The sequence below is a fragment of the Lingula anatina genome, chromosome 1 (assembly GCF_051362555.1).
Source record: "Lingula anatina isolate TDL-2025a chromosome 1, LinAna3.0, whole genome shotgun sequence".
Lineage (NCBI taxonomy): Eukaryota > Metazoa > Brachiopoda > Lingulata > Lingulida > Lingulidae > Lingula > Lingula anatina.
Genome location: NC_141767.1, coordinates 3,733,373 through 3,756,689, shown reverse-complemented (window position 1 = coordinate 3,756,689; position 23,317 = coordinate 3,733,373). Strand labels below are relative to the sequence as shown.

General features: G+C 37.6%; 2 protein-coding genes across 2 annotated transcripts; both read right to left on the bottom strand.

Annotated features, from left to right (window-relative positions):
• Positions 1 to 1,975: 1,975 nt before the first annotated feature.
• On the bottom strand, positions 1,976 to 9,659 carry LOC106175741 (uncharacterized). Its single transcript, XM_024076694.2, has 3 exons — positions 9,508 to 9,659; positions 5,835 to 5,979; positions 1,976 to 5,667 (listed from the first exon to the last, which is right to left on the bottom strand). The coding sequence occupies exons 2-3, from the start codon at positions 5,954 to 5,956 to the stop codon at positions 2,733 to 2,735; spliced, it is 3,057 nt and encodes a 1,018-aa protein (XP_023932462.2). The 5' UTR covers positions 5,957 to 5,979; positions 9,508 to 9,659; the 3' UTR covers positions 1,976 to 2,732.
• Positions 9,660 to 10,872: 1,213 nt separating this feature from the next.
• Positions 10,873 to 20,761, bottom strand: LOC106175748 (tryptophan 5-hydroxylase 1). Its single transcript, XM_013557877.2, has 13 exons — positions 20,183 to 20,761; positions 18,466 to 18,585; positions 17,843 to 18,047; positions 17,525 to 17,622; positions 17,211 to 17,278; positions 16,733 to 16,783; positions 14,830 to 14,928; positions 14,581 to 14,627; positions 14,172 to 14,307; positions 13,482 to 13,608; positions 13,232 to 13,327; positions 12,887 to 13,020; positions 10,873 to 12,017 (listed from the first exon to the last, which is right to left on the bottom strand). The coding sequence occupies exons 1-13, from the start codon at positions 20,318 to 20,320 to the stop codon at positions 11,819 to 11,821; spliced, it is 1,518 nt and encodes a 505-aa protein (XP_013413331.1). The 5' UTR covers positions 20,321 to 20,761; the 3' UTR covers positions 10,873 to 11,818.
• Positions 20,762 to 23,317: the final 2,556 nt, after the last annotated feature.

Below are 23,317 nucleotides of genomic sequence, written 5' to 3'. Positions count from 1 at the left end.
TTCCTTAACGAACTCTGTCTCTGCGAGGGTCTGGTAGAATAAACCAATAAGTACAATACCAATAGTAATCATTTTGAGACAGCTTATAATGGCAATTCAGAGGAAACCTCGAGTCCCTTCGAAGCCAGGACAGTGTACTGCATTCGTGTGTGCTCTCCGTCTTATAAAAAGCATCCACGCCCCATGTGACAGCTGCTGCAGCTTCTTCACACCCGTGTGAATTTATTTGCTCATCAAGTATCAGCTGGTTTAAAAATTATATTAAGTACGTCGGGTTACAACTTCAGCCCTTATTGTAATATTGCTGACGTCAGTGTTACACGAAGTACCAGATGAAGTTGCGACGTTTCACAAATTATGATTATCTTTTAATAGCTAGAACAAAGCATCTGTTGTGGTAAATCTGATATTATATCATTTCAATGTCATTTATTAAAGGTATAACAACTGTTCGTATGAAATCCATGTTTCATAATAAATACATTATAAACAACCCATAGAAATATAATAAATTCTATTTTACCACCAAAACGGCAGTTAACGCAATGATTCTGGAATTTATGCTTGCCATCACATAGATGGGAACACCCTGTAATAATCTGTTTTATTAATAATCTGTTTTTGTAATATTCTCTTAAAAGAGAATATTACAAAAAAGCAAACTTTTTTCAGGGGCGGATCCAGGATTACGCCAAGCCTCAGATGGGAAACCGACCATCACCCCTTGGCGTGGGGTTCGGGGTCTACTCAAAGGGCCCCAAAAATTTTTGGTGTTTTGGAGGGCAAACAGTGGTCTTTGGTACGGTTTAGAACTATGATACAGTTAGTCAAAGTTCTAATTTCAAGAGTGGAATATTGGTGTGATATAGTTTTCAGAAACCGAAGGGGGGGGGGGTCAGAAAACCCCTCTAAATCTGTCTTTAGAAAAAAAAAACACGGGAACTAACTTTAAATGTCGGAATGGATTCATTCACCATTGGCAATTACGGGAAAATTGTCCTTTCTCCCAGGAAAATCCATTTTTTGGCCAAAATTAAAAGTTGTTATTCCTTTAAGCGACAAGTGATTTCTCCGAGACAAAGTACGGCCATAAAATTGATAAATGATGATCTACAGTAGGGCCTATAACAATGCAAACTTAAAATGCGCCTCCTATCAATTTCAATCATTCGCTTATAGTTCCATCAAAGATGTGTGTGATGGCGTGTTCCTACCATTACAGTAACTGACTGAATCAAATAAGGAGCTTGTTGGCGTTTGCTCTTGGTAAGCCCTCCGGTGAAGAAGATATGTAACTTTGTGTCACCTGTCGCTAAACTGCCCTCTACCAGGGCCGCGGTTATCATTATGTGGACATTATCGCTGCGTTCAGAGAATAACCGTGAATTTTACCAGTGACATATCTGTGAATATCTCGTGAAAAATCAATCTGTGATCCAGGTAGAGGGTATCGCTATAATGGGAATGCCTTATAGTCAAAGGTTAAAAATGACGACTTCCAAGTTGATCTGCAACTTTTAAGATTTTGTAATACTTCCAGGTCTGTAGGCAGGTGGATTTCAAAAGAACCGCACTTCTAACTGGGAAATGTGTGTTTGCGATATGAAAAGTTGATCTACAGGTGCAATGCCATTTCTCCAGTAGGGCAATGATGGTGGCAAAAACGTCCTTTTTTTTCTTTTTTTGCAGATAAATAACCTAGTTGCTTGTTACAGGTCTGCCTTTCCTCTTTTATAAAGACGCGAGCCCCCCTTCCCCCACCCCCCAGGAGTGGTAGCCTATGTGAAGAATGGATGCGTGCGTTTTCTTGTAACATGGAAAGAGACGGGGACTGCAGCCGCCATCTTGTTCTGGAAAAAGTAAGGAATGTGTAAAGCGGACCTCTGCAAACTTTTGTATAAGCTGATGCTGTATTTTGAGATTAGAAGCCTTATTTTTGTTTTGTTTTTTCTTTTAAGAGAGAACAAACGAGATCTAAAAATTATCATACATTTATTGTAACAATTAGCACCGATTTCATTACGTTTTTGGTGTAACGTACGCAGTATATTCTACCACTGAATTACCAAACGCCTAAAAAGATCGTTACACAAAGGCCGCATTCAGAACAGTGGACTAACTAATCCGAGGGTCAAATATGGCCGACCCACTTGAATACTTCCCCACGGGGAATCTATTCAGTGTCTATTAACGGATTAGACGGCAAGCTTTATAGTGGGTCGCCATATTTGATCCGTGGACTAGTTAGTCCACTGTTCTGAATGCGGGCATAGATAAATCACCACAAATGCTGCCAAATCAACAAGCTTAACGTGTAAGGTTATTAGGTCTGTGCCACTGTGAAAACAACAAACGGCAATTTTCGTTCAATTTACGATTGCTGATATAGTATTTATTCCTAATAAGTCTTCGTGCGTGGAACATGTTCACTTGAAAACTGAGAGAAACCATTTAAGTAAGAAGGTATTTATACGTACAAGACGCTTTTTCCAAGGAGCTAAAAGCTAGTTACATTTGTGAAAACAACGTTTAGGACCTTTCTTGTTTCTATCAAAGACATGTTAAGTATATTCGCTGAACATTAAACATTTATACAATACACTACATTCTTTTAAGTATAAAATCGTATTTACTGTTAATTTACAATCCAATCAATGTGAAAGCAAAGCACATCTTAACAGCAAAATTCGGCCGTTTTTCCAGCAAGGCTTTTAATTTTTTTCGGGGTGGATTCAGCTGTCATCATCCTCAAAAGCCGTACTTGGTTTGGACTTCAATTTTCTTCGCAACTCTTCCAAAGCCTCATTTTGCTGGCGTAATTTTTCTTTCAGTTTTCTGATTCGCTCACTTTGAAACTCCTGTATTACCGACCCGTTACCGTGTTCTACTTTCTGAATTTTGTTAGGCACCAAATAAAAATCTTCTGGTTCAGTTTTAACTGCTTTCAAGGCAATGTCACTGAGCTGGTTTTGCTCGCCGGTAGAGTAGTTAACAGTATTCATAGTGGAAGTAGAAGGAGCAACCTCGTCGCCATAGCCATATGTAGTGGGTTCACATTTGACCTTAAAATTTGATGTTGGTAAATTTTGACCGGTGGTTTCAAGCGAATTCGATTCCTCTGCGGACGGAATATTTAGTGCACTGTGACTTGTGCCGGCTAACGCTGTGCATTGGTTTGGTTTCGAATCAAAACGGTCCGCAGCGACAGGGAGTGTCGGCGCCGGATATTTTGTGTGCGTGGACGCCTCAACACTGGAGTTTTGAACTATGCATTTCTCAGGATTCCCCACACTCGCCGGGCTACCTTGAAAAAAATATTTGCCATTGCGACATATTATTGACTTTGCGCCAGGACTGGATGCCATGGTAACAGTTTTTTTGTTAACTGGAACCAATATAGCCTTCCCATTTAGTTTGAAGAAAATAAACCTTTCCCATTCTTTACCAGCTGGAGCCTTTGGAGTAGGTCCAGTTGCTTTAAGTGACGCTTGGTTAGCTTCCGTGTCCGTCGTTTTGTCGGTATTCACTGTTAATATTTTAACATTTGACAAAGCGGCAGTTGTCACTGGAACCTTTTGAAATACAGTCTGCTTCTTAGATTCAGCGGAACCATGTTTGTTTTCCTGAAGTTTAACTTGTGACTTTCCAGAGCCCAAGTTATTTGAACATTGTTGTACTGCCATGTGTTTATTTGCGGGCGCACCAATACCTTTGGATACCGATAAGCGTTCAACTTCACATGTTCTAAAGGCAGATCGATTTTTTGGCAATACGACTCTTCTTAGGCTAACACTGCATGATTTCATTTTGTTCATACGGTCAAACTTTACGGCTACTTCATTATTTGAACCATGAACTTTTGACAGTGAAGCCATTTCACTTTCATTTTCGTTCAATTCATTGTTGTTTTCAAGATAAATATTTTCTATGACATTACGAGAATTTCTTTCAAAAGCGCCACTAACACTCGCATCAGACTTGGACAGAGATTGCATTTCGCTTGATTCATTTTCTATCGTCGTTAACATATTTGTTTTACCCAATGTATCATCTTCGTTTTCAAGATCGCCATCCTCCGTATCTTCGTCATAGACGTCTTCACAGTCCAAATTCAAACTACACGTGTCATCTTCTTGTGAAGTTTGCAATACCTGAAGTTTTCCCGTTGTCTGAACTTGGTCACCATCTCTCTTTAAATCTTCGTTATACTTTTCCTTGAAAGCATCTTCGCTATAGTCAGACTCTGTATCAGCTGAGTTGGTTTCTTCTGACTCATCCAGGCTTCCGGGATCAGTTTCCGGTTCACTGTTTAGTTCTGAAACACTTTCTGTTCCTTTATTCGCAACGTCTTTGCTGCACCGTTCCGTTTTCTTTGCCACGTGTTCCGAACTTATATTGCTAGAATTCAACGTGTAAACATCCTGAATTTGAAACAAAGGCTTTGACGATTCCAGGGCGCCTTGACAAGTGTCTGGAGCGTTCGAAGCTGATGTCTGATCCAGTTCATCTGGTGCTTCAACACACGTATTTGTACGCTGACTTTGCTGCACACAAGAACTGGTGGGTCTAGTCACCAGGACGAACGACTGTCCGTTGCTACTCTGGAATTGTTGCCCAAAAGAATATTTTGTTTGGGAATTATTGGCAGACAGCAGATTTAAAACAGCTGGCGCGGTATTTTTTTCAACAGCAACATCACTAGATGTTATGGTCTGTGCAGCTGGAGATGCAGCCGTGGTCACAATGGCTGGCAACACTGTAGTGACAATGCCTGGTCCACTTTTCTGACATGACACAGGTGGCACAATAAATACTCTTTGGGGCACGGACGCTGCGTTTGTCACAGAGGACACAGCAGGCTGGCTATTTGTTGCATTAGGAAAAGGGGCTATTGAAGGCTGCGCACTTGCCTCTTTTGAAATTAAAGTTAAGATGGGTTGTTGCAACCTTTGGAAATTAGTCAGAGAAGTGGCACCGGGCTGCACAGTATTTTTATTAGCCCCAGAGACCATAAAAGGCTGTACAACGGTCACATTAGATCTAACAAATTTTGAACTGGAAGCTACGGGAACGGGTGTGTTCGCAATTTTTACCGTGGAAGTAGGTTGTGTTAGTTGCACTGTAGGACTAGCCGACCTCTGGACCTGACTTACAATATCTTTTAGATGGTCAATGGCTGAGATTGTTGACAATCCTTGTAACGTAGCGCTGGGCGAGCCATTAACTACTGAAACTGGCGTTGCAGCAACATCATTCGGTGATCCCGATTGAAACGCTAACCCTTGATTTACTTTGTTTGCGTCAAATGACGGCAACAAAGACCGCGAAACACTTTTTTGCAAGTTTGGAGCACTTGCATCAAATACATCTGATGTAAGCTGCTGCGGAGCATTAATGAGGGAATATCCCGTTTGTGTGGGGGTATTTGTTGTCTTTGTGGTCGTAGTAGAAGGCACGGGCACGGACATACATCTATACCCCTGGTTTGTCTTTTGACAAAGGAGAACAGGGGTTCCACTCAAGGTTTTCATACTTTGTGCGGGAATGAGAATTCTCTTCTTCTCTCCATCAATGGTGACTACAGCTAGCTGGTACAGGTTTCCGTTAATGTATTGTCCTTCCGTGTTCCCGTTCTGTGGAGCCGCTTTGTTCATTGCAGGAATTGACCTAAAAAGGAACCAATGACAACGTGAAATATGATTTTTTTAAATTTATTGTAAACTAACACATATCAAACATATCGAGAGTTGTTACTTAGGTATGACTGTATATGTATGTCTGCGTGCGTGTGAGAGAGCAGTGCAGAATTAAGTGCTGTGTACAAATGTACTTACTGTATGTTCTGTGTAGAAGACGTAGTGGTAGATATCCCCCCTGGAATCTTCATTGGCTTCACCGTCGCTATATTTGGGGCAACTTTGACGACGTTCGACGAACTAGATGGTGGTGCAGCCATCGCAATATTTCGGATTGAAGTTTCTAGTTTTGAAAAAAAAAATCAAGTAAGTCATCTTTTATAATGTAATAACGTTTGAACTAAACAACTGAAGTGAGTGCCATTACAACCTTACTAACGAAACTAACAGTTGAGCATTGCCAACTTAAAGGGATAATAACTCTTCGTTTCGGCCAAAAAATGAATTTTCCTGGAGTAAACAACAATTTTCCCATACTTACCAATGGTTAATGAATCCATTTTTACATTCAAAGTTAGTCACTGGTTTTTTTCTAAAAAGTTTGGTTTTTTGTTAAAATCTCTTAAGAGATTTTAACAGACTGTAGCCATCAATGGAGATCACGTGGTCTAAAGACAAGCTCAGATATCAGAATAATAGCTATAACTGCCGTTTTTGTGGTAAAACAGAATATATTATATTTCTATGAGTTATTTTATTGTGAAATATAGATCTCATACGAAGAGTTATTATCCCTTTAACTAACAGTAACCAATGTTGCGCGATAAACGTTACCTCTTGTTGAAGTTATCGAATAATTAAAAACACATCCAATGTTCCAAAAGTAATGATTCCGATTGGCAACTGGAAAATTCAACATTATTGGCAGACCGCATAAGTCAAATACGCCGTTTAAAATTGGCTAAAAGCTGCTTTCTTTCAGACATTCCGGAGATTCCGCTTACTAATAATATCGTTAACCAAAGACTGATCGTTTCCAACTTAATGAATTTAAATTCATAAGGATAGCAGAACGCCGATTTACGCTGAGATCTTTGAAATGCAATCTTAATGAAAAAAGCTCGACTGTAGCGATAGCTGTAACGTCAGTCCAGATGCCTCTTGGGATACAATGACACATTATTATATGGGTCGATTTGAATCGCAGCGTATTGGCAAAACCAAGGCTGGGTTACTAGAGGTAAAAATTAGTAATGGATTTTCAATATGGCCGTTTAGGACGACAAAGGTCAGCTTCTCATTTCACTACCGCAGAGCAACAAAATGGTGACTATCAGACACTCATTATGAACATGGAAAACAAGTCAACTTAATATTCCATCGGCATATATCAAAACAATAAAACAGAAGCTCTGTTGAGCTTTTGGGTGGAAGTATTGGACTATGCAAACATACAGATAAGGTGAAAGGTATTTTAGAAGTGTCTTTTGATAAGTAGGCAATTAGGTACGATAAGAGGCGGTGAATATCAAGAAAAATATTTAAAATCAGCAACATAACAAGTACGTTCAGTTTGTTTGCATAGGGAGACCGAGGCTAGTTGAACCCCAGGATAAGTTGGTCCCTTGTTAATTTATTGAAAATTACCTACAAGATAAATTGATCACATAAAGTGATAATATCCGACAATGCCAGGAAAACGTTGGTCGGAAAAAAGGTTTGTGCCAGCTTTCCCCAACTCTTGGGCCTACTATCCAAACGGGGTAAGTATGCCCACCTGACATCAGGTGTGTTTTTCGTCAAAGTGTGAGCCATGTGGCATTGCATTTGCAAAACATTGGCGCTGCATCTGCAGCCAAATACTTGTCGCTCGTTTTAAAACCGGTTTTGTTGTCCAACTCATTCTCATTATGTCTAAATGGGCAAACTAGCCCAGGTGTAACGACACCGAGTGCCCGTGTAACAGAAAGACGCCCTCCATTATGATTTAGTTATAGTGATAATGGTTCGCCTGACGTAGTGGTTCAAAATCTAGGGCGAGGCTTACCTGTACAAATCAAAGGGAAGCGGGCTCTCTATCATGGGCGGGACTCTGTCACGTTACACCGGGCTCCCCGCTTTATGCACGTGGCATAATGGAAATCGTTTTGTGCAATTTTTCTAATCCATCCGCCGTGACGGTTACATTCATATGTGGATTGGTCTGCTAACGAAGTAATAAATACTTTACATCGAATAAATACCGTGTCGACGAAACTTATTTGACCTATTTATTTCACAGTGCACGACTTCGAATGGTCGACACAACCCAGTGTTTCGATTAAATATTTAAACCAAAAAACATGCTTCCCCACATCATTGTAATAAACCGCGCTTTCCTTTGGTTCAAAAAGCTTCAGTGTATTTCAAATTATCCAAGGATCTGTGTATTGCTGAGAGTATTTCAACAGTCCGATGACGGTCCTTGGGCTTCGACGTGGTCAGCCCATCGCCAAGCCACATTGCCCACATCAACAATCGGCAATAGTTAAAACAAAATCACTGTAACCAGGCACTCGTCTTATGAAATATGATTACTCAGCATTTACAGTTTGGTTTTCCGAGCACTCTTGATCTGCAATATCTGCCATATGGCGTGAGTAGTTTCTTTTAACTTTTTATTTTTTTATTTTTTTTTTGGGGGGGGGGGGGGGGGACAAAAACGCCTTCTTCGGTTTCCAGTTCATCACCTCCAAGTGCAAAGGCCTTAACCCTTTGTGTAGCTACAGTAAAGAACTGCAGAACCATATCTGTACATTTTCTTTAATATCATCGTTTTGGTTTTATCTGCAACTTTTTGATATAAGGCTTTTCTTCAATTGTTTTCGGGGAAATAATAATAATAATTAATTATAAATAAATAAAATAAAGAAATCGTTTTTTGTAGTCTTTATCTTTTAAACTGGACAAAGGTATCGCTCCTTGCATCACTACAATCCACGCCATATATGTTGTTAAGACTGTTCAATTTTCCCTTATTTATTCCATGCTTGGACGAATTAAACTTTTTATTTGTCCAAGTTCCAATTCGTGCGTTTACGACAGTGCTACAATGTCATTCAAGAATTAACAGCGTCAGAATAATATATATCCTTCTACATTTTAATGTCTTTAACAAATGATAACATAAATAAATGAAAACGATCGAATAAAATAAAAATATCTATCAGTAAATGAAAAGACTCGATACAATGCAAGTTTTTCTCTCCAGCCACTCATCTAGCTTCTCATTAGGTGCCGTTTCCTCTAAACCACAGGCATGATTCTCAGGCAAAATAGCCACTACTGCAAAGTTACTGATGTAGAACTATGGATAAATTATGTTCATGACACCAATGTGAACAACGGTAAGAGAAAAGGTTGATATTGTAAATTTTGCCTGTAGGCATGGCATTTTTATGAAAAGTAGTAAATGTATCTTCGTAATTGTCCGTTATGCAATATAACTATTATTAGTAGGGTAGATAAATTATATCGTGTAGGCTATATTTTTTATGATAACAAGGCTAAATAATTTCTGTAAACTACTTTTCATCAATGCTTGTAATCAGTATAATAGGTTATGGGCAAAGTAATCTACCCACTCTTTTCTATTGTGTTCTTCTGTAAGAAGTCTGACGTCAATGACATCCTTAACTCTTATTTCGATTCTGCGCGCTCAGTTGTGAGGATTGCCGCCATTTTAACACGGGAGAACTTGACCGCTGGTGCTCGCATACGACTTACATTATACGTGTAAGTTGTAATAGAAATATTGCTGAACTTCCACCGAGTTCCAAGGTCAAAGTAAAAATTCTATGCACTTTCGGGTACGATAACCAATTACACTTACGAGAAATGCTGTTTTTCTAGTAGATGTCCATTCCGGAGAGCATCTAATGGTACGACGTCACTCAAAACTCCAGACAGTACGCACGCGCAAATAACCCGTATGCCATATGTTATCAAAACGACCAATCATAGCGAGTTCTATTTATACCCCTCTGAGGTCAAGGCCTTTAAATGAGTGCTAGCCTGAACGTCGTCTTTTCTTTGTAGCTGTTTATCAGAACTGGCGAATTAAGTTGGCATTGATTTGAATGCATCTTGCATTGAATGTGAAACGCGAAAACACTTTAGTTTACCAGAGGCCGCAATTTTGTAACGCGTAGTTGTATCAAGATAGGCTATGTGTAATGGCGGATGTTTGTTATGTCACTGTGAATACAAAGACAAAGCTAGGCTCAGAGTTTATGCGCAGTGTACACACAATCAGGTATTACGCAATCAACAAAGGTAGGCCTACCGGCACCCATATTGAATGGATTTTTAGCTCGCCGTTAAGAGGCTGAAGAGGCAACTAAAAACCTTAGGCCTACCTTCATGTATAGGCCAATGCGGTTAAAGCTACTTGTGCGGTAGCCTGTGCCCAAGTGGACGTTTCCGATGGTGGCCAGCGAGTGGATAATTATTAGTGATTTTAAATGAACTGCTCTTATAGGCCCCCTACTCTCTGCCTGTTGCAGTCTACATCTTTTGGGCAGTTAATATTCAGAGTGCTGAAAACGCAATCGATGTGTTAATAATTTTAATTCGCTCGAGTAAAGAACGCTTATCGCACATCGGGCTATAAATGTACAGCCTGGTAAGGTCATTGTAATGTACGTAGGCCTATTCGATATACACGGACAAAAATACGTGTTGTATATTTGTTGTATGAGAGCCTCTCATACAATTTTTGCTTTGATTTTATGATTTGAAATATCACCTTGTATGTAGCTTGGTCTTGATATGGACTTACTACCACTTCAGAATGTTGTTATCTACATTATTTATTTTTATTTACTTTTTAAGTTTATTGAAATGCTGACAGTAAAGAAAGATTGTTGTGTTTTCAAAGTTTAACCATTGTATGTTTCGATCATTAAGTTAAAATGTATGTCAGACAGCAGCGTTTCAGCGCTGTTCAATACAGGCATTTAAAGGGCCCTATTCAAATTTATAGATTCTTGGATTAATTTCTTTTCTAGAAAACAGGAGTAAATGGACTCGCACTGCATCGCGCTCTGGTAATGTAGTATACGCATAATTATCGTTCACTTTCACTCGTAAAACTGAAGTTTGAACATGGCATTTTTTTTTATTCACTCCAATTACTCGGTATCACGTGGGATGTGGAAATATCATGCTTAAATAGTTATCCACTAATTTTGTCAGACAAATTTGGCAAACATTTTTATTTCTAGAATAAAACACACATAAGCCTTACATGGAAAGAGCTAAACAAAGCAAATAAGGTCGCATAATAAGCAAGACGATTATCAGTTTTTAAATGTAATAGGGCTCCATAATTTATAGAATAAAGCAGCAAATAGTATTTAATGTCTGGAAGTAAACCAATTCACTTATCAGGAGCGGATTCAGAGATATTTTTTGAGTCTTCCAAATTGTCTTTGTTGTTCCGTAAACCTGAAAATCTGTCCGTCTTCCGGAAGACCCAGAAGACGCCCTAAATCCGCCTGTGACTAATGTTGTCTGCAACCGACACGTGGTAGCAATATGCTCATCTTTCAAATAAACAACCACTAGATTATTAAATAATTTCTTATCGCAAAATCTCACTTTTCATGGAAAGGAAAAAATATCTCCACTCACACACCCCATCAATTCTAGTTTGAGCGAATACAGGTAATTGTTACTCTAAGCTGGTAGGAGGCATGCTTGACCAGGAATTACCATAATATTTTTCCATTTTGGAGATGGTGAAATCCGGGGTATATCAGAACATTTTGAACATACTTTTTAGATCTCAATGGAATTTTTTTCGTTATGGGATCGTCAGTCCCACTCGGAGCGTACAGAACTAAATAAGGGGGCATTCTAGGGGGTCTGGTGCTCGTGGACTTCGATGCTAGAGACCCAGTTCCACTTAGATCTTTGAATGTTTTTCAGTATATTTGATCACGGGGATGGAAATACCAAAGGGTTTACATGAACTGGATGCGCTGCACCTGACCCCCCCCCCCCCGTACACCTTAAAAAAGAAAGATAAATTAAAAAATAGAAAAAAGAAACTGTTATGGGATTGTTCAAGCATCGCCATTGAGTCCTCACTCTCTGCGAATAAGCAGTGACGAGAAAAAAAAAAAGTAAAAAAAAAAGACTCAGTAGTTGAAGACATTCTCAGTTTCCCCGTCTTTATCCTTGTTTAACTTCTTGACGGCGTCGCTGATGATGCAGAGATCTCCCTTGAGCTCGTTGACTACAATGGCTATTTGACGGGCACTGTCCAGGACGTCCACGCTCTGTGTGTAAGGGTTATACCTCACCGCAAACGGACGCTTGATGGTCATCGCGAACTGTCTGAAAGGGTGAAAAAATAAAATCATATATATTCTGCTTTCCTGGCACCTATATTTCGATGGCGGTGGTTAATTTCATCTGTAATCTTTTATCATGTGACATTTGTAATAAGTCCAACGAGTTTAGATCAATACTGAACTTCTCTTTATCATGAATTCAAAAGAATTTGGATTATGCATATGATTGCTTGAAAAATATGGAATTTCCAGAAGTTCTGGGAACAATTGTTTTTGTTTTTTTTTCACTCATTTGTCTCGCTTTTAAAATTGCAACTATTAGTTTTAGAAAAACGATTCACAGCACTAATAATATTGTTTTTATTCAATGAAATTTGCGTTAATTTTATAATATCCCATGTATTACATGTATTACAATGAAATGTCCATTATTAAGCCATTTGCGGTTACGTTATAACTTAATTTGCGCAGGGATAACTTTATACAAGTTACACTAAATACGTCATTTGGACATGGTTTATGCTGGTTACATTTTAATGACTGTAACTTTTGATTTAAAGTGACAGGCAGCTTGCGCGTAACAACCAATCATTCCTCTTTGAAATAACGTCTACGACAAGGCACCCTTTGTAGAATTAAACATATTTCATACAGACTTGTAGTTAATGCGTTTATTCACCTCCTGGTCTGGTTCCGGTGCAACGTGACAGAGAGTCCCCCATGATAGAGAGTCCGCTTCCCATTCATTTGTACAGGTAAGCCTCACCCTTGATTTTGAGCCACTTACGCCAGGCTAACCCTAACCATTATAATTATGACTGGACTTTCTGTTACAAAGGGCGGACTTTCTGTTACATGGACCCTCAGTTTCGTTACAATGGATTTATGACTTACTCCAAACAAATTTTTTACCTCATTTTCTCCTTAGCGTCCTCAAAGCTATCAGTGTAGAAGTATCCGTCCTGGTAGGTGGTGATCAGGCACTCCTGTTCAATTGCGTTGATTGGATCAAACTTTCTTATTTTCTCTGACATCTGCAAGGCGTGCTAAAATTCACACAATTTCCATTATCCATTTACTGAAGGTCAATTTATTAAATATTATTCTCGAAATGAAAAAAATAGATATTAGTTTCTTTTGTTTAAGTTTAAGTTGTGCATATAAATATGATGAAAATAAATAAAAGCTATGACCTTGATACAAAATGCACATTTTCATTGCTATTTAATGTATAATTGTTTGAAATAAAAACACTACCTTAAGTTCCCCAATGGAGGAGAGCAGCCCTGCCCCGTATGCCCTCAGTTCACCATCTTGCCTGCACACCCCGAACTCAATGGTGAAGAAGTAACACTGCAAAAGGGGAAAATGTTTATACATAGATATACAAAAACAGTTAGCACTTTGCGTTAAATATGTTTACGTTGCTTCACAAACGCTTGATAACATTTGGATTAAGAGCAAGAAAAGACAATATTGAGTAAATGCACAGCCAGGGGATAATTACCGAGGCTAATTTCTGCACCTCTTCATCTGAGGCCCCGAGGGACGCTAAGCCGATTTCCTGGGAAAACTGCGCGAAGCTAGGGTCCGCCAACAGTGGCATATGGCCTAAAATTTCATGACAGCAGTCCCTACAATGGACAACCAAGTGTAAGAATGTAATGCCATCACTTGTCTTATCGTCAGACTTATCCGACTGTTCACATTATCTGTAGTGGGCGGACTGGACGGCTTAATCAGGAAAAAGATAGATTCTTATGACAAAAGATTTTTTTAAAATTAGTGTGATCTCATGATCATTATTGAAACTGTGAATACGATGCTTAGTATTCTGTAGCTGTAATATTTTATCTCTCGTTTTCTCCAGGCTGTTCACCAAATAAAGTGGCACTCTCGTTCCCACTATGTAGTAAATAATTTTAAAAATTGGCATTGGGCTTTGAGGGAGAATTTTTCCGCAACCTTCATTTTCATGATTCTAATTGCAGGAATTATCCTGTGTAATTTTTCATATACTGATTTATTGTTACATCAGTCTGGACTTGCCTGTAGAAGTACGAAATAGAGAAAAAATCTTACTGTGTATGAAATTTCAACACCATTTCCAACCGCTTAGTACCGGTATATCAACACATTTATGCTTTGTTTTCCGATATTTCTTTCCATTTTCACGTCTGCTAAACGTGATACTCACGGTTCCGGTGTGTAGAGAGGGTCCGAGCTGTGACGTACATACTGCGTACAGTGAAAAACTCTGAAAGCGAGGCCAGCCAGAAAATCACGTGATGACAAGTAGCCAGCCACTGGGCGCAGCTGGAATCCTGTACGCTCTAAAAAGCAAAAAGAAAAGGCGATTACTTATTTCAGTAATACTGCAGATTAGATATATTCAACTTGACTTACATGGACCGTTGTTCTCTTGCTTTTAAAATAATGCAACCAGGGTGAACAGATTTGGTTAATTATGTTTGAACTTGGCTGTCGCAAAAAACTTATAGAAACATGCGGTTTGACCAAACTCTTAATGGGTTTTTTATATGCTTTTATTTCGTCCATATCCATAGCTAGGAGGCTTGGTTTTGTATTGATGTACTGTAAATTACCTTTTAAAAATCTAGAAATGTCTTCCAATTGAGGGATATTGTCCACCCTGAAATGTCACAGAAACATAATTTTTGCTTATCTTCACATTTCATATGCGAAAAAGGTCATACACGAATTCCTGTCTTAACTTGCCACTGCAAAAAGAAACGATGTTTGTACTCGTAGCATGATTATTTCAACATGATCTAACTTAGAGGACAAACATTTATCAAAGCAGTTTGATAATAATATATATTTCATTATTTTACCTGTAGTTACAGTAGTGGATTAAGAGTGGAAGATTGGCCAAATGCTCTCTGCACGCGTGAGTTGGATAAAGGTTAGTAAGCTCGGTGAATACGGTGCCCCTGCAAAGGTAAAGTTAATTCAAATAAGATATTTTGTTTTCAAAATGCTGGTCGGTGATAAAAAGGCGTTAGACGGGGAGTTAAAAGTAGGCTGTTCCAGTATTACTTTGAGGCTAAATTTCTAAACGTTGATACAGAATAATTAATCAAACTGATTTCTTTCAGTAACACGTGTACTGAAAGCAGATTTGATACTGTAATTTTTTTAAAAGTTAAAATGATAAAGGCGTAAAGTGACCACAGACTTGACATTTTTTGACATCTTTATTTAATGCTTTTCTTTGCGACATGATAAAATAATATTCTATCCCTATCAATTACATGTAAAAGACGAGGGGGGATGACCTGCATGCAGTTTAACTAATTGAAAGCTAATCAGCTGTTTTATGTACAGGCTTTTTAGCTCAAAAAAGCACCCTATTTTGGTGTGCAATAATAATATTAATAATAAAAAAATGCGTGTTGTTTTCATGTTATGCTTGTGTATCCCAGCAACGACTGAATGTACCGCTTTATTGTACACCAGTGTTCTAACCAAAATAATGCCACAGTCATGTTCCTTTGCAGAACAAAGATCTAAAACAGGATGGCATGAAGTCTCGTGCCTCAGATTTTATTCCTACCTATTAATCAAACTTGTATCTTTATTTATTTATTATTTTTTTGCGTAGTTTTGCGTTGGAATTTTGCCGCTGTTCCTGCCGGATGCCTCACTGATGGAATCAAACTATCAGTGTCCCTAACATCTGGTTAGATGTTAACGCATGCATAAGGAGGTTTTCCTTTTTACATATGTAGCGTGATGTATTGATTGAAGAAAATAACAGAGAAATAATAGACATGAAGTTTAAGGCACATCATCAAAACGGATTTTGATCATGCATTTTAATTTCCCTCTTAATGCCTATGCCTTCGCGATATCCATTTATTCAAAAAAGTGTGAATAAATGCGTTTTCTGTATCGTTCTTTAAATTTTAGTGTTCTCCAGATTTGAAGTATTCTTTCTTCCCTTTTTTTCTAATTTTAAACATTTGAAGCTGATACACAACAATAGCTTTTTTGTTCTGAATGCCAAGTCTGCAGATAGATGAAAGGTTTTCTGAGGCCCATATTCCACACAGACTACGAATCCCACGAATCGCCAGGAATTGACAAATTTCAGGATTCGTGAGATTTTGCCAATTTTGTGGTCTAATTTGACACGCTCTACGATTCAGTTACGATACAGGTGCGATAGTGTAACGAATATTCGTGGGATTCGGCTGGAATCGCACGAATATTGTCCAGAAATTCACTACGATTTTTTTGGAATCGGGAATTCGTAGCCAAAACTTTGAACAGCTCGAAAATTTTGCCACGAATTCCCGATTGATCAAGAATTGCAAGAACTGACTACGATTATATACGAATCTGTTAAGAACTTCACGAATTGATTACGATTCAACCACGAATCCTGAAATTTTCAATTCCTGGCGATTCGTGGGATTCGTGGTCTGTGTGAAATAGGGGCATCAAAGTTTTTGCCACCAATTCCTGTTGGTCAAGAAGTGCAAGAACTGACTACGAATATATACGAATCTGTTAAGAACTTCACGAACTGATTACGATTCAACCACGAATCGTGAAATTTGCCAATTCATGGCCATTCGTGGGATTCGTGGTCTGTGTGAAATAGGGGCATAATGATGCACAGTGTATTCCATCAACTTTGAAGAAAATGGACTACAGTAAATCCTTCTTCCTTTTAAAAAAATTAATACATTCTACTTGACAGTTACAGTCTATTTCTTTCTTGGTCCATACCATGTTTTAATTTCTTCCTCCGTGTATTGAACCCTCGGTATGAGATCTCCGCTGTAATGAAAACGACAGCTTCTTAGCGTCACATTTGCCCTCAAACAAAGATCAATTAAATACAGATAAATATGAATTCATTCAAGGATAAACATATCTAACTCGGATGATGGAACAGTTTGAGGGTTCTTAGTCTAAATCTGCTCGACGCGCCTGTTTTATGGGATCGATACTGCGGGATATTAACTTTCTGTCCTCAATTATAGAAGTATTAAGGAACATTTGTTCCGACCGTTTCAGGGCACATCTAATGGCCTTGCTTATAAATACCGAGATGTAATTGACAAACACAATCGTTAATTTCCTGTCTGTGAGAAAACATTACTTGGAAAACAGTTTTCTTATTTTCCATTCAGTTTAACACGCTGATGGGACTGAAGCCAACACTGACGCGATACTTTTAAGTTCTACGGGATATCACTCTTACTGTTTGAAGTTTCTCGCCAGATCTGCCAAGTACTTGCGTCTTTCTCTGTACACGTTGTCTCTGAAACCCTGGCAAGGAAAATTTAACCAGAGTTTTAGCCTTTGTTTGATGTTACTTCAAATTATTTTCTATTTATATATAACGAACGTATTAAATAAATAGTCCAGGTCCTTTCCTGTTGCCATCAATTGTCACTTTTTGTTTAAATCTTGCCATTAAGGTAGAAAAAGATTAGATGAACGCAGCAGTCTGGTTTACCTTTCAACGAAAAGTAAATGTGTTATGACATTTAATAGTGACGGATGGATGCTTACCGGATGATCAGCATCTAATTCTGTGCCATACATCAACACTCTGTTGGCAGTTTTATCAAGTTCTGAGATTTTTCTAGGAAACCAGGGGACCATCGTCACTATGTAAAAAAAAATAATAAGTGAAGGAAAGCTTTATATTACACATGTTTTAAACTCATTTATTTCGATAAGATTTACTACTGTATAGCTCAAAGATGAGAGCAGAATGTAGGTTGAGCCAAAACATAATTGAAAACTCTCTAGATACATGTACTTTATTTTTGCTTGGCTCTGCACTGGAGAGCGTTTATGAAGACATACTGCGAGAGAGATGCTCACCTTCCTTGCCGTTTTTGTCAACAGGAGTGGATGGCGGCAACTCCTTGTCGGCGTGGAACGCTATCATGGACACCTCGTTCTCCAGACTGGACACAACGCTCGACAAGGTGGGGTTGTCACTCTCGATGTCCACGTAGATCTCGTATTCAGCATCCGCTTTGCGGGATTTACGTGATTCGATGTGTACGACGTTTACGCCGTACTCCTGAATTGGACACATAACCTTATATATCTATAGTACTATATTGGCATTGTCAGTTTGTTATGTTAATTCGTATTTGTATTGCTCTGTACTTCCTACCTCGTCACCACGCCGAAAGGTTGTTTAACTTTCAGAATTTATTTTCAAAAAACTTCAGCAAGTAAAAGGTTGTATGGCAAGTAAAACATATATGGCTTATATCTTATGTCTTAAAATCATTATTGTGGAAGCAGTCACAGAATCCAAAGAAATTAACTTTACATGCTTCAGTCAGTAGCTACTGATACTGATCCATTGCTAATTTCCAATGGTATTTGAAGCAATTTCGTATGTAAACCTCCCAGAGTTCATTTTTGGACATTTTTGGACAGTTGCTCTACGGTTAACATATAAAATTAAATAGTAAGACAAAACTTACTACCTGAAACACGTTCAGGGCTTTGGCCAGCCCGCCAACATGGTTGTTCAGACAAAACACCAAAGAATTCGTCTCCGCCAGCAATGCATCCTTTTGTTCCTCTTTCAAGATCTTCAACTTATGCTGGAAAATAACAAGTTAAGATACTGTGCACTTGATATGATAAGTTTTTAAATATGGACACGAAGAGTAGACCACTAGTTTATCAAACATTTGGATTTTTGATGAGGTGCCTGTCATAATTAATATCTTAAGGGTAGCATACAGTCAAAGACTTCTATAATATTGGTTTTCCCAAGTTCTGTCATAAAACAAAAAACATTTTTATTAAATTATTCCCAATCGTAACAATTATTTTATCAGTATTCGTTGGTACATGCAACGTTTCTATTGTATTTCTGTATTTGTTATTCTGAAAAGAATGGAGTTAATATTATAGGGCCGATTAGTGTGGACAGAACACATGCTATCTTGACATATACACTGTAGGACTAATGCCTGTTTGGAAATAAATATTAATGAAAAAGAGTAGGTGTCCTTTGCAACTTGTGGCAAAACAATGAATTTTTAACAACTTCACGTTTTTTTTTTTTTTTTGCATGAATTACTGGAATTTTTACTTAGTATCAACAAAGGGCGAAAATACACCTCCTTAAAATGATGCCACGAGAGAGTATTTTAGAAAGAGGCTCTTCAACCTTAAGAAACCAGTTTGATAGAAACTTGTAAAGGTCATTTTGTTATTATTATGTCCAAAGCAAGACAAGCACGCGCTTTTCAAACTGGTAACATGAAGACCAGCATCCTCTCGAGCTTCCTTGAAGGATAATGAAAAAACACAAAAACCAAACAACGCCTTGTGCCTAAAAGATTGAAAATGAATGTCCTGGGCAGTTAATTAAAAACATTGTGAGTGCTTGTATATAGTTTAATTTGTGAAACGCTTTGACTATCTCAAGCGTCTCAAGCGTGACGTAGGGCACCCGTCCCTACATGGCATTGACTGTGCATATCAGGAAACATGACTTCAATCTTTCGGTTCTGAAAACAGTCCTTTTTTGCTTGTTTTGACATTTGTTTCAAACTTTTCATTAAATAGGTTTCAGATATTGTTTACGGCCGTAATGTTATTGGTCTTTTAATGAAAAGTATAGAAAATACCAGGAAAGTAAAATGGAATAATTTGCCTGTTTTGCTATTCAGCTATAATATCCATATACATATAAATATAACGTATATAATAAATTAATGATAGTTTACCTGTATTGACTACAGCTATAATACACATTATTATACAAATTATCTTGTGCTTTAATTTTTAGCGAAGGAAATAAAATATGGAAAAAGAAATGCATTTATATAACACAAAATAAACATTAACTTCTTTCCACAAATTAGCTTCGTAACATTTTTATTTTTCAGGTACGAAAACCTTCCTGGAGAGACTTCACAATGTAAAGATGTAGTTCATAAACTAGTAAAAACAGTTTTCCCAATATTTTAGCCGGATTATCTAAACGCAAATAAAAAAGAACTATTACGCCTATTCAAGGACCATTGTCATAAATATCTCATAATAATATTTTAAAGATATCCAATTGTCATTTTTTTAAGTCACAGCATGATTTGAAATCGCATGATTTAAAATTGCAGTCAAGTTTCCGCAAAAATTATAAGCTGATTTAAAAAGCCTTTGGTCATTTTTTACAAATCTTATTACCTCCAGTTTCAGCAATCCCGGGTTGTGTTCCGCCATCTCAAGGTCTTTCTCGCTGAAGGTGGCCACGCTGGTACAGCGACGGCGGCCGTATATTTTCCTGTCCACTGCCGAGCCATTTTTCTTTGGTGATGACGCCATGGTGAATTCGTATTTTATGTCGTTTTCTTTGAAAATAAGAAAACTTTCCTAAAGAAAAAACTAATTTCAAACACGTATCGTTTAAATTTAACAACGTTTTTGAAACAAAAACTCAACCAGAAGACGAGAAGATGGCCGAACGTTTCTTTTCTCTGGTGCGAAAAATTAGGGTCCACCCCTCGAAGGTTTTACGTCCACCTTGTCGGATGTTCTCTAGTAAATGCATTCACTGTCCACGGCGTTCACCTGGGATGAGTCATGTGCTGGACAAAGTGTATATAGACTCCGGACAACAACCCACGCCTTGTGTCCCACGCAATACTGGAGATGATAGAACTACGGTTAAACCCCTGCATATATACCCCGGCAGGCTGAGGATTAATTACCAATGCTAATATCTGTATCAATCGAACCTAGCTTGCGGCAATCATGATGCAAAGACGTAGAATTAACTTGGAATAGCATCCAAAGATTTTTCATAGGGATGTCAGCCTACGCGTTTCTTCTTTTTTCACGTAGTTTCTATAAATATGCTTGAATCGATTGGCGAAAAAAAATGCCTCAAATCTGATGTTAATGGAAAGATTACACGGAACTTTGGTTACCATTGTTTTTAAGTCAAAATAAATAAAGATCGTTTTCAAAAAATTTACTTGCGACATGATCTTCATTAATGACAATAATAAAGCAAAATAAAATTCAATTGTCAATTATACTACATTTCAGGAACTAAATCTTTGACTTGATTAAAAATTAAATTGATTCAAACTTTGAAAATAATAAGTTTAACAGCTCTCAGACATTATGCCTCAGTGGCAGATCCAAGCCTTCAAAACATTTAACGATTTTCATTTGCTCCCCCTACCCCCAAGTAAACTGGAATATCATATCGACGAAATGAAAAAAAAAGTCTAGCAGACGCAAAACGTGCCCATAGTTTTTTTTAATTATACTACACAAAACAGACATTAAGGGCAACATCTGTACAGATTTAGAAATCTACGAAAACTGTATGCTCAGAAAGAACAGACATTTTCGACCAGCGTAGAGCCTAAATAGCATAATGAATATTTTCAACAGACAAACTCAGTACACGTTTTAACGTTGCCTTATTGAACTGTGATGAATGATGCACGGCGTGCGCGGATAATCCCTTTCTGATTGAGGGAGGCTTGATATAAGACTTCCAATTTATTTCTGTCCGTCGGCATCATCTCTGCTAAGCCAGCAATTTTCTGGATATTGCCGAAGTTCAAGACAGCATACATGTTTATGACGTTGCTAGCTTTGTTCCCCGTCACAAACCCACGCAGTCAGTTTTATAAGCCAATTTTTCGCCATCGGCAGCAAGTCGTTACGAGTTTTGAAAGTTTTAATACGCACGATGGCTATGCATAAGAGATAATATCCTTGATTAAAAGACAACTGAAAGAAAACACCGTATTTATTCTACTGTCTGATTTCGAATACGACCGATGGTTTGTGGTATAATGTGTTATCGACTTTTCTAAATCATGAAGAAACAATGCCTTAGAAAACTAAGTGTACCTGCGGCATGAGGGACTTTCTTTTTATTTTCTGAGGTTTTTAATCCTGTGGTTAACTCTGTTTTCACGATGTCAGTAGAAAAAATCTACTTATTTGAATTCTCAGGTTAATTCAATTTTCAGAAACAAAATCAAAGCCCCGTTACCCTAAGACAAATGGATATTTTTTTATCGTGAGGAGTATGATGTAAATATCATTATTAAAAACAAATCATGTCTGTCTGAAACGTTCATCCAGCTCACTGCCGCACGTCTGTAAATTCTATTCTGTGAAGGATGGAAATTAAAGTACATGATCCACGGTTCATAGAAATCTACTCCATCTTTCATTCACCCTGGCGGGTTATTTACAGGGCCCATGTATATTTCACACTATGCTAAATTATTTTCTATAAGTTCAATATTTGTGTTACATATGTCCTTACATTTGTTTATTTCATATCATCCCCTGTTTTTTTTTATTTATTTAAATTATTATTATTATTATTATTGTGTACATGTATTCCCAGCTATGCATATTACAGCCGTTATCTACTCTGCACCCATAAGTTTCACCATTTTAGTTGTCTTTAGTTTGAATTGGTGCACCTAAAACAAACCATACTAAGTTGTCATACAAGATATAACTTTATTACTAAATAATCATGTTACAATAATAAAAAGAATAAAATCATATTGTGCGCAAACCTGAGTCAGCCGATAAGCGTCATGCTTTCACACACTTTCCGGAGCGACTCGTGACACGAACGCTATGGTTTACCAATTTTGAGCACAGCTCGCGAAAACTACGCTGTTTAGTCGAATTCGTATATATATATATATATATATATATATATATATATATATATATATATATATATTATCAATAAATAAATGTTTAAACCTGAAAAACCTGGAATGCCGCTAGTCTACTACGGAGAGAAAATGCAGCTATGCAGGGCATAGCTAGCTAAATAATGACCAAACAAATTTTTTGGCACTTTATTTCTGTTATGTATGTAAAAAAAGTTTAACAGTGTACTTATCTATTCATTCACTCTTTGTTTTACGTATTCAATTTCATTTATTTTATACCTCATTTTGTTGTGTTGCATGCATTGTTGTGCATTAGATACTTGCGGACAGCGCACCTTTATTTGAAAACGGACAAAAATATCCAGAATTCATAACCAAGATTGTTCAACTATGATGTCAAAATCAACCACAGAAGTAAGTTATTAGAGCTCTCGGCACTTTGGTTATTGTTTATAATTTTCTTCAAATTTTAAAATTGCTTCGTTAGTTTTATTCTAAATACGTCAAAATATATTCAGAAACTGTCTTACAAGCCCTGTTATTTTCCACACTTTTCTGAATTGCACTTCAAGTCGACAGAAAAATCTAATAGGATCTATGTTAAAATCATCAAAAAAAAAAAAAAAAAAAAACTTCTTCGCAGTTTATCAACATG

Excerpts from the sequence above, each read along its gene's own strand:
- LOC106175741 (XM_024076694.2), bottom strand. The coding sequence starts at position 5,956 with ATGGCTGCACCACCATCTAGTTCGTCGAACGTCGTCAAAGTTGCCCCA. Across the intron at positions 5,668-5,834 it reads TCTTCTACACAGAACATACA|GTCAATTCCTGCAATGAACA; the intron begins GTAAGTACATTT and ends GTTCCTTTTTAG.
- LOC106175748 (XM_013557877.2), bottom strand. The coding sequence starts at position 20,320 with ATGGCGTCATCACCAAAGAAAAATGGCTCGGCAGTGGACAGGAAAATA. Across the intron at positions 16,784-17,210 it reads CTGGCGAGAAACTTCAAACA|CGGAGATCTCATACCGAGGG; the intron begins GTAAGAGTGATA and ends TTTTCATTACAG. Across the intron at positions 14,628-14,829 it reads ATCCACTACTGTAACTACAG|GGTGGACAATATCCCTCAAT; the intron begins GTAAAATAATGA and ends GTGACATTTCAG.